Source organism: Rhyacophila brunnea, unplaced genomic scaffold (assembly GCF_057557595.1).
Source record: "Rhyacophila brunnea isolate RB1 unplaced genomic scaffold, BYU_Rbru_1.0 scaffold_20, whole genome shotgun sequence".
In the NCBI taxonomy this organism is placed as follows: Eukaryota; Metazoa; Arthropoda; class Insecta; order Trichoptera; family Rhyacophilidae; genus Rhyacophila; species Rhyacophila brunnea.
This window is the reverse complement of record NW_028232860.1, coordinates 1,244,756-1,257,360: the sequence shown is the minus strand read 5'-3', so window position 1 is coordinate 1,257,360 and position 12,605 is coordinate 1,244,756. Positions and strand designations below refer to the sequence as shown.

The 12,605-nt window shown below is 34.4% G+C and overlaps 1 protein-coding gene across 1 annotated transcript in view; it reads left to right on the top strand.

Moving 5' to 3' along the window:
• Positions 1-12,605, top strand: part of scro (scarecrow) — a 113,556-nt gene that overhangs the window by 31,055 nt on the left and 69,896 nt on the right. The window contains exon 3 of the mRNA XM_085948523.1: positions 6,583-6,740. Within this exon, the coding sequence (XP_085804649.1) occupies positions 6,583-6,740 (158 nt within the window). The remainder of the gene's footprint in view (positions 1-6,582; positions 6,741-12,605) is intronic.

Sequence of the window (12,605 nt, the reverse complement as noted above, 5' to 3'; positions counted from 1 at the left end):
TTCCAATACTGGTAGTGTTAAATTTAATACAAAACAGTGTGACATAGATAGATGGATAGACTATAAACAATCATAAACGATGTACTTATACTCATACAAGAGATTGGACTACAAAATTTAAGAGAGAGTTTTTTTGATGAAAGCAAGGTCAGAATTTGGATTTTGGGAAAATTATAACATTTTTCATGCAATAAAGAATGTCTCTGAATGATGATCCAATAGGTAACTATAACGACGAAATGTGTGAACGGCATATGGAGCAAACTCTTTAAAAGTTTTAATTACAATATGAACTTTAATAGAGAAGAGAGCATCGAAGAGGTGGTACAATTTGATCAATAACTTAATCTGGAAGTTGACAGTGAAGATTTACTTAAATCAACCTTTGTAAACTTTAATAAAGCTTAGGTGAACATATATCTGTTGTGTGGAGTGTCCCCATAGAACCACCCAAGAAAATGTGCTGAAAAAACTAGTTACCTAAGTACAGTTTAGCAAAATGAATGAGCAGTGACGTCCCGTGGGGGTAGGCAGGTTGAGCGTCGCTTGGGGGCGGCTGTTACTTGAAGGGCGGCAAATCGAGGAGAATCATTAAGTATATATAGAAATTGGTACCCAAACTTTGTAAATAACGTAAATATCTTTCCATTAAAAAAAATCAGCTCACTGGTTGGAAATAAAATGTGTTAATTAACATAGAAGGTTTGACAGGATTGTAATTTTTTGTCGGGTTCGCGATGTCTAGTTTACTTCCGTTGTCCTTAGACGTCACGTCTTTGATGACCTGCAATGACACGTGCAGATTTGCGAATTAAATTTGAATTATAGGTACCTAGGTATATACTTACCTAATTAATTTATCCAAATATTTTTGCCGGTCACTCGCGAGTTTAGAAAGTTGTAAGGTGTATTTTTAAATGTATCTGAAGCCGTGGACTCTATTTACATTGGCAATACTTTCTATTGAAGTAGTGATGGCATTTAAATTAGATTTTAGTGGTACATATTATATTTGGTTAGTAATGAATCCATGCAATACATTTTTTAGATATTGGAGTATGAAAGGATGATAAAAAATACTGTATAAAAGTAGGGCGGCATTTTGTCCAGGGACATCACTGTGAATGAGACCATTAATATATTATATATAAATATTAATATACAAAGTGAAGTTATCGCATTATTCAACATACCTACTCGTATTTTTAGGTACACCAAATAAAAAATCCAAATAAGAATATTATTTTGATTCAATAGTTTTAAGTTTTAACGATTTTATGATTAATCATTAATTAATTAATTAATAATAAATGATTGTCACCGGTTTTGTAATTGAGATCGAGGTCACAAACTCTCGGACACTGAGAGCGTTGAAATATTGCATGATGACAAAAAGATATTCCTTTCTTATGTTCTGATTGTTTACACAACACTCGAGAGAAGAAAGAATTCAATGAAATATTATATTTTGTGTGATGAACAACTGAGGGGTTGAATGCCTATCATCCAGTGACGTAGACGTACAATGCCATGAATAGTCGTTTATCTAACATTTAATAGCCATAATAATCAATAATAAATATAATATAATCACTATTACCATCAGCATGGACCTATCCACTGCTCGAGCAAGGCCATTCCACTGCCATAATATCAAATCTATTATATTTTTTAAGACGAAGGGAGAGGGCGAAGTTAACAAAACTTAGTCTACTATTTATAGCTTCTCGTCGCTTCGTGGACCTCCGCATAAATGATAAATACCTGACCTGAAAGTATAACTATTGGTGCTCACCAGTCATTGGTGCTCACCTACGAGTTAGGTATTGCAAGCTGTCGCATCTACAAATGGTTACCGAAAGCTCGTGGCCTAACGGTTATAATTATTAGGATCATTAGTGTCCGTTTGTATCGTCTGCATTGTTTTGTCTTTTAGACAAATGTCACATCAAAATATTAAAATAAACATTGGATGCCCCACACAAGCTGCATCAATTATTCATGACTATCACCGGTATTCCAGGGCCACAAGCATTGCGTGCCGTAGAATATCGGGAGGAGTTGAGAAGGCCTTTCGACAGCCAAATCATCCGGGTCACAATTATCAGTCATAATGTTAATATAAGTGAAAGGATTTCAATTTATAGGTACTTCTACAATTTTTTTTTTAAATTTGATGTTTTTAAAATAAATATAAAAACTTTAAAATTATGAATATATCAAAATATAATTATGAATATATCAATATTTTTCCGTTCGTTACAGAAAGCTTAATAAATTAAATTTTAATAATACACATGACTACAAAATAATATACAATAATAAGGTGGGGGTGGGACCCTTTCACGAATTCACATTTTGTATAGTTTTTTTTTAATTGTAAGTTTATCTTTGACATCAAATACGTAAAAAATATTTTTCTTTTTAACGTTTTTTGATACCTACGTATTTATTTTTTAAAACACTAAAAGGTTCATTCCTAAAAAAAGAAATGGAATATTAATTAACTTTAAACTAAAGCGTAGAATGTAGATAATTCTATTTCTCTGAAATCTTTGAGGAAAATTACCCATCTACGCCACTTAAATATTTTCAATACCTACATACCTATGTCTTGTATTATTCCCGAGAATTATCTACGCATAGTGAAGTTCGTTGCACGTCAGCATATTCGGTTTCCGAATACCGATATTATTTACCAATGCAAAGCGATTTTCACGCGAGGGAGGTTTTATGATGTATATGCAAAAATAAAATTATGCAGACAGGTAAATTAGATATTATAAATAGGTAGGTAATTATAAAATAGTTACTAAATTAATTATTCACCGTGACTTTAAATATTGTGTACTTCATAGGTTCATTAAATCGAATGATCGTTTCTGGATATGCAATTTTCTATTATCATTTTATTATTTCTTACCGTATACCTACATATATTTATTAAACATTAGCAAGCAGGTACATAAAATTACGGTAATGGCGATTACTTGTGAATGAATGCGATCTAGGGGTATGGCTGCATGGCGGGGTAGGGTCGGTTACGACGACGGAGTCCATCAATCTGTGCCATAAGGGTATGGAGTGTCACACTTATACTCTAGGTATAGACCAATCGATATACGCATGCCTGCAAACAAATTAAGTAATACAATGATTTGTAAACTTTTGTCTTAATACACATAGTATTTTTAATAAAAATGCGGTGGTGTTAAAAAAATCTAGCTAATGTCACTGTCTTCCGAATTTACCACGCGGAGCCGTGCACTTTTCCGGGTACATACGCCATACCCAGACACCATGGAGCATGAAATAATAATTTATTTAACTATCATACAATATAATAATAAAATATATTTACTTATAATGCTCATACAGAAAATTGGTTTGAGGAGTTCCGTTTTGTTGATTTTATATAAGGAAATAATCTAGCAGATGCGAGTGATTTCCACATTTACTCCGTCTATATCACTTTTACAGGTACATTCCCCATACCCAGATACTTTGAGTCTAGCGATGATCACATGGACGGTTACATGTAAATTGTACATACAAATTGACATGACTATACGGTCTCCAATTTTATTTGATTCAATTTTCATAGCTGATTTTGGCAAAATTGAAGAATTAAAACCTAACCTAACCGAAGAATATGAAGTGTTGTTTAATTCACGTCCTAAATAATTTGTATTTTTTCGTTGGGGGGGGGGGGGGGGGGGGTCCGGACACACCACTAAAAGCCTCCCTTGTACGCGAAGCAATCCTAACGATAATTTAGAAGACCCGTATGTTTCATCTGATGTTTCATCCGCGATGGCCGCGCGGATTAAGCGTCGGCCTATAGCGTCGTGGATCCCAGGTTCGAATCCTGAGTCTGACACACATATTGTTTTTCAATTTGTGTTTGAGTCAGAGTATGGACCTAATAGGTTGAACAAGTGGCTGGCATCCGTTTCTCGAAAAACTAAATCTGTTATATAGAAACCTCCACTCTGTGCAGGCCTATATGATCATATTATTAGCATCGGATATGGTCGGAAAATGTTTCATCTGAAGGCAAAACGACAATTTGTTTTGATGTTCAATGTAGATAGATTCCTACTGCATTTTCTTTATCTTATGGATAAAGTTTGAATGAATAAGATAGAATATTATCTTCTGAGAATGCATTCGGTTGAACAAATATTGACATTGGCACTCCTGGCGGCTCGGACACGCACCAAAAAATATGACAGGAGCTTATATTCACTCCCCTCTCCCCGCACACAATATGGCCGGTTTGTTTACATACCATCATTGTACGGATTTCATTGAAAGCGTTGCGTTATTCTTAAATAAATTATTGATTATAACTAAAGATGTTTTGTATGATATTATCTAAGATATGGTGCAAACTTTAGACGCGTATAAAAAGGGGGGGAGGGTTCGGGTCCAGGCCCCCCAGTAACGAAATATTTAATTAGGTGAATAGAATATTATTTCTTCTTCTTTTACGTCATGACCCAGATGATTTGACTGTCGAATAATCTTCTTAACGGGTTCAATTTAATTCAATTTTTTTTCCATTCGGTATCATTAGGTATATCTAAAAATATCTATCTACCTACCTAAGCATAGAACATAATAACGGAAATATCTTTCCATTAAAAAATCAGCCCACTGATTGGAAACAAAATGTATTAATTACAATTAACATACAAGGTTTAACATGACTGTATTTATTTTTCGGGTTCGCGATGTCTAGTTTACTTCCGTTGTTCTTGGAGGTCACGTTCTTGTTGACCAGCAACGACGCGTGTAGATTTTAGAATTATAAGTAGGTTAATACTTACCTATTAAATTTATCCAAATATTTTGCCAGTCACTCGCGAGTTTTGGAAGTTGTCAGGTGTATTTTTAAATGTATCTGAAACCGTGGTTTCACAATATTGTCTATTGAAGCAGAGATGACATTTAAATAAGTTTTAGTGGTATATATTTTGTTAGTTAGTAATATATCATATAGGTATACTTACAACACATTTCTTAGATTTTTTGGTCATGAAAGGATGATAAAAAATACTGTATAAAAAAATGGGGCGGTGTTTGACGCTGCCTAGGGGCGGCATTTTGTCTAGGGACGTCACTGGACCCATGGCCCCCATATCTTGAAGCGGGCTCTCAGGCTAGAATCTTCGGTGCCCCCCCCTACCTATCGCTAAGGTTAAAGGCAGTGTGACGATCTACAGTTGTGTATTTCAAATAGTGTTCGAGGTCAAATTTAGGTTATTTTATAGCGATTTTTTGTATTTTTTAATAAACTACTTGATTTATGGAGAAACAATAATCAAAAATTGTATCGCATAACTACATTTTTTTTTAGTTAGTAAGCATGCCTAAAGTGTAATAGCGCCGCAGGCGAATTTTTTTACTATTAGTGCAACTTTGTGATGTGTGATTATTTCACTTGGCTGGTCGATTCGCTACACCGGGCCCCTAGGCTAGAGCCCTGTCAGCCCCCACCTTGTGGGGGCTATGGGTGTACTCATCACCTTTTGGCATTCAACCAAACGCAAGGCCTGTGTCAATAGAAATCATGATTTGGTAAAACCGTCTGAGGCATTCAATGTTTACTTTATTATTCTGACAAGAGTCAATACAGAGCGGACGACACAAATAGACACTAATAATTCTAACTATGGCCACGATGCGATAGGTCGCAACAACTCGTAGGTGAGCACATATTCTTATAGTTGAAGGCTAGGTGTTCATTGCTTGATAAAATGAATCAGAGTGTCTGTGTATAGGGAATGTACCCGGAAAATAGGGTATCTGCGTAGTAGGTGGTGTAAATGTGGAAGGCGCCTGTTAGATTTTGTTAACCCTGCTCTCTTCCACGGTTACATGTAAATTGTACGTAAAACATTTCACCGTGGAACAGTTCGCCGTGAGCTTTCTATCGGAAAGAGGTGACTGTATACTATACGGTCTCCAATTTTATTAGATTCAATATGAACATTAATTCAATTTTCATATCTAATTTTGGCAAAATTCATGAATTATTCAAGAATGAAAACCTAACCTAACCTAACAAATAATCCAGTATATCACCTATTTTCAAATTTTTTTGCTGTTGGCTTCCTGTAAAGTGTAAACAGACAAGAACCATCTTTTATTTAGACATGAATTTTATGTCAGTACTATACGACCCAAAGACTATATATTTCCGATACAAAATTTCACGGTGAAGTGTGATACGGCGAACTGCATACGTACAAGTTTCCGGTACACGCTCTTCCACTGCCTTAAAATTCAATAATAAATTATTATGAATATTTTTTCGAAATAACCCCCCCCCCCTCTAAACCGTTTTTTGTGTGCGCGCCCGTACTAGCTATGTACTCCATAAAAGCACGATATATTTTCTTTCATACTTCTTCATCGGGACTCATGTATAAAAATATGTGTCGAGGATGCTTTGTAGAAAATGGGAAAAATAGTAGTAATGAATAAAATTAATATTCGAAATTTCGGACAGGGTTGCCAATTCCTAAATCCTGACGCATGATAAGTTTATTTATTTGTGTTTTCTGTTGTTCACAGTTTCCCGTTTGATGGGTTCATCAGCGACGGCAGCCAGCATGAACCATGCGATGAATAACATGTCAGGTCTTGCAGCGTGCTCCGTGAGCGACGCCAAGCCCATGCAGTTCCCCCTGGCGCAGAGAAGAAAACGAAGAGTTCTCTTCACGCAAGCACAAGTGAGTAGCGAAGTATTTTACATGGCGTTCGGGGATGTCGGAAAAAATTGCTTTCGGCAATCCTCGGTATGTTACGGTCACATTACATTACAGCTTGTACAATATGCACACAAAGTAACTTCACCCGAGTTCCCTGCTTCACATGCAATATTGTCGAGGTCAAAAACTTGGGCAATATTGATAAATCGAGTAGGTATTGATACCACATATCATAATGCCTAAATCCCCCATCAAGAATCTTCCAATCGACAGAGTTGGGAATATAATGATAATATTATTGTAACGGTAAATGAGTCAAGGCTAGACCAGGGTTCACAGCGAAACAAACAAAAAGAAAGTTACCGTTGTCTGTTTCTGGGCGGACGAAGGATCGAGTGTAGATACGGTCAGTCGGTAACCTACCCTTGTGCCTTGAATGTCGCCTTTAAAATACAATTTGCTACATTTTTTCGCGCCAAAGCGTGCGTTTACAAACGTTGTTAGTAATTAATTGTTACTTTTCAAGCGAAATATACTTAATGTCCCTGAATCAGTGTTTTTAATAAGTGAAAAGTATAAATCAATACCCTACGTAAACCCTTACCCATCAGTATGTATATTCATTTTGTAAAATTTTTGTTCTTGAATATGCCAGCATTATTTGGAATCCTAATAGCTCCATCCACACAATTAAGTTGGATAGAGTCCACAATAGATTTCTTAGATTTCTCCACTTAAGAACATACGGGTTCTTTCCTTATGATAATGATAATTAAATGAATTTCCAGACTCGTTTTCTTCTGGGTATGCTATCAATGCAATCCCTGTCCACCCGAAGAGTGATTGCTCTTATAAAGCATTTCTTTTTACTTCTTCGTCGGTTCATTTACAATCCGTATATACTGGCAAATATTAATTTTCATGTTCCCACCAATATCATTCGGAACTCTACAGTCTACAGTCTTCAAGATACCTCGTCGCAGGACAGATGTTATGATTCATGATGCTGTGTATCGTGCGATTAACTTATTTGATGACACCATAAAGGTTGATTTATTTTTATTAACTATATAATGTGTGTGGACGTGTAAAATATGTTAAATTTATAATTGTATTAATCATGTTTCTTTAATATTTACATAAACACATGCTATCTTTTCTACTTTCTTGTTATATTAGTTGTTATTTGTAATTAATACATTTTTATAATTTTATATTTATTATGTATTATGGCGCATTGGTCAATCGCTGTAATACCGTAATACTATTTTTTCTAAATAAATAAAATATACCAACATAATAAATAGTAAGCAATATGAAATATTTATACTTACATACAAATACAGCGAAATAATAGAGAAAAAATAAATTCTATTTTTATGACATTTGAGGCAAAACACTGTCTAGGTATCAGGGGGCTCAGAAATAATGGGAACTGAAATACCTAACGCGTAAGGAGTACCTATCAGGTAACCGATCTAATTCGGGATAAACTTAAACACGTGTCAAAAATACGCCATACGTCGAATACTGACAACTGCTCTCGGTTTATGCATTGACGCTTATTTAATATTGGTGTATTACATACACTATTGCACGTGCATAATGTGTGCTTCATTTTCGTAGGACAAAATGTAGTGTATTGATTATTGCCTATCGGAATTCTATTTATTATCTTTTCTGTGATAGGTAGGTATGTATGATATAAAATAAATTAAAAAATAATAAAACTATGAATTAGTCAAAAATCTCTACGTCAAAACAAAGAAAACTTAATAAACTAAATTTTAATAGTAAATATGACCATACATTAATATATGTAATAATAAGATAGGGGGTCCTGCAACAAAATCAATTTTTTTTTACAATTGTAAGTTTATCTTTGACTTAAAGTTTTCAGATATTTATTTGTCAATTAATACTGTTGGAATTGTAAATTATCAAAAAAATGTCTCAAATTGTAAGCTTCGTATTTTTCCGCTAGGTGCCTCTGGTAGGTAAAGACATCGCCTTACGGGCAACACTTTGCTTCGGGACGTTACTGACTAAACACCTTGGTAATCTTGAAAATAGAATTATTTTAATAAAACATTTTCATTATTCGAGAATTCTTTCTGATATGCTTTTCAAGGCTTCACACGCTCCTAGAATTGGAGAAGTGTCAAGTGAGGCTTTAACTGCATATTTTACACCTTTGACGAATACTTATACACTACGCATGTACATAGATATTCTACGAGTTGACAATTATTAAATATTAAGTATTATGTACGAATATTAGGCATTCTTTAATCACAGTGAGTGGACATCGTAAAAATTGTTTACACGTTGATGTACATTATGTATTAAGTCACTATTAATAAGGTACTTGTTAATTACATCTTATGTAATTAATTTACTTAAAAGTAAGAGTTTGTAGGCAAATATTAATTTTGACAGCGTTGTTTTTTAGAGTTGACAAAACTATTATACATACTCATAGTAGTGACGTCCCTATGTAAGGTGCCGCTATTCAGCAAACTTAGAATGTCATCCCCTTTTCATTTTTAGTCATCCCTTAGGTACCTACATACTTATCTATTTTACTATTTATTTTCGGCAATTTTAAATAGACAATTAATACCATGGCCCCCACAAGGGGGGGAGGGTGACAGGGCTCTAGCTTGGGGTCCCGGGCTTAAGGGGGGTCCGGCGTGGCAGACCGACCATTATTTCGCGCTATTTAGCGCTATTTCACGAGTATACTAATATTGATTACATATTCTTTGTCGATATTCGACAACTCCACAATTCAAGTGGTTGCATTAAAATACAAAAAATCGCTATAAAATACCCTAAATTACAACATTTGTATTACACAACTGTAGATCGTCACACTGATTTTAACCTTATCGATAGGTAGGGGGGCCCGCCGAAGATTCTAGCCTAGGGGTCCGCTTCAAGATGTGGGGGCCATGATTAATACCTACACCAAAAACTTCAAATTGGCATAAACACCATATGTTTAGAATTGAAACGTTTCCATGAAACCTAGTCTCAAACAGCGGTAGTTTTAGGTACGTGGAGGTCTACTGTATTGACAGGTCTGGAGGCGCCCCTGTGAAAATTTTCTATGTGCGATAATGCGTCATTATAACGTCACTGTTCTGGCAGAAGACATTAATTCGAAAAAATGACATATTGAGTTGGTACCAAAATGTTCCTTATTTCAAACTTTACCGTCTGGAAACCTTCCTAATAAATAAACAGTCTTTATTTTAAAATCACCCTTTTTACGATTACTGATAGACCATTATTTCAAACATTTTAACAACGTCAAAGTCAAATTACTCAAAACTAGTATTCTCCAGTTAGTGTGTTCTACCAGAACAGACGCGATAATATGTAGGTATTACAATATAATACAATAATATATGTATAACACATAACGTTGCCAGGATTTTTCATGATTCGATATTTTTTAAACTAAGATGCCGGTATATCGAAACTGCCATTTCTCACATTTAAAAAAAAATACTAGAATTTGTTTCTTCATTCACCGTCCTTTATAATGTGCCACCCACAGAACAGATAATACTTAAACATAATTCCTATAGGCTATATACCAATATAGTAAATTTTGAAGCAGGGTTTTGAATGTGTGAGTGTCCTACGAAAATGAACCACGCATTATAGACGTGCAATAGTGTGTGTAATATACCAATATTAAATGAGAGTCAATGCATAAACCGAGAGTAGTTGTCAGTTTTCTACGTATGACATATTCTTGACACGTGTTTAAATTTATCCCGTATTCTTCCTTACTCGAGATCAATTGTCTGCTTCTCCCGTTAGGTATTTCAGTTACCATTAGTTCCCTGGTGCCACACCTATGCAATAGGTGACCTCCCTACCTCACGGAACGTCACTGACTAGCATGTGGGTGCCTATTCTCTATCAAACACCCGACATAAATGATATTACGTTATGCTACGTGCCGAGGATATTAAATATTAAATGTAATGGAAAAATCTTTTTTTTTTTATTCAATACCGACAATACAAGATTTAAGATTCTTATTATTGAAAATAGATTATTTTTTGAAAAACCTTAGAAACTTACCTAGTAGAAAAAAACCATACGAGTGACTTACCTATATTATACCTATGCACCTATAAGGAGGCGGACTTAAAAAAACTAATTCCACGATCGACCCAAAATATCGATGACTGAAACAAACGATGATATTCACTAATAGGATATAAAAATAATGATAAATATTATATGGCATTATTTGTCGAAATTTAAGATTTAAAATAAAAAAAATAGTCTGTAAAACAAACACTCTCGACAAGTGCGCGCTCAAGGTGAATGCGTTTAGCTTCTTGACAGTTTCAACGAGTGCGCTGCGCCATCTTGAAATCTTTAAATGCCTGTATTGGGAATAATAATAATAACTTTGATAATTTGATGTTTGTTTATGGTTAATGTTGACTATGTTGTCAACTGTCAGTCAATAATATTATATTAATATTGCCATGAATGATATTTACGCGCGACGTCACTAACTAGGCAGCGTCGAGCGGATTTTCGTTGCTTTTTAAAATATAATATTTCAATTATTGATTTTTAGAAGACGTAAAACATAAACAATTTTCTTCGCATTGACTTCTTTTCCCAACTGATTTAAAAACATGCCCGAAAAATTATACACTCATACATATTTACAAGCATATAAAAGCAATATTACCTACTCCAGCGGTTTTCGAAGTTTGCGTCACAGCACTCTGGCGCAATATTAATTGAACGCACTAATACACTGTCATAATGATAGATAGATGCGGTAACCGGACAAAACAGAACATGATCAAACAGGACATGAAGAAACTGAACGCTTACAAAATAGAACAGTGACAAAACACAACAGCCAGGGGAAAAATAAAACTAAATATTTCATAATTAAATACTTAATATTATCGATGTTCTAACATTGATTGACACCTCATATTTGATATTCAATATTTTTGACAGAGGGTACCCAGATAAAATGTTATAAAAAAAGTCAAAAACTATTAAATGATATTAAATAAACACAAATAATTACAAAATAAAAAGAACATTTATATACAACGTTTTTAAATTATCTGTTCAATTATTATGCTCAATATGCTCAAACTTGTACTTGATATGAAGTAAATAAAAAACAAACAAATATAGAATACTGAAATGTCATTTTGAAATTTTATTTTGATTTCCATAGTAACGCACGTATATATTAATAATTTAGTTGCTAGGACCACCCCCTTAGCAACCAATAATAGTTTTTTTTACTTTTTAGGGATTTTTCTGAAATAACTTTCCATACAAAACAGAATTAACTGAAAATGAATTCAATTCTGCTTAAAGATGGCTAAAAGTATTAAAAGAATGCATTGGCATCGTGTTCTGATATATTCTAAAAGTTTTAAATGTCTAGCTAGTCGGGACGTTAGTTAAAAATAGATTGCAAGATTTGTACTGGATAAACAACCACCGGACAAACAAGAATACGAGCTAAGAAAAACGTGGTAAAATACGCTCAGTGCAGTGTTATGTTTATTCATGGAATCAATAGATGCAAGCCCCCCACAACCTGAAGCGGTCCCCCAGGCCAGGATCTTTGGCAGACCCCGTACCTATCGTTAACTTTAAGGGCAGTATGATGCTCTACAGTAGCGTTTCCCAAATTGTATTCCGCCGAGCCCCAGGGGTCCACGAGATAAAACTGAGGATATTCCGTGTATTTTTGGTGATTTATTGTATTTTTAAATAAATCCACTTAAATTATGCAGTATACCTACATCTAACTGGCCTTTCTCCGTTTTTCATACTCATATATGGTTTAAAAATCGAAATTCAATAATTTAA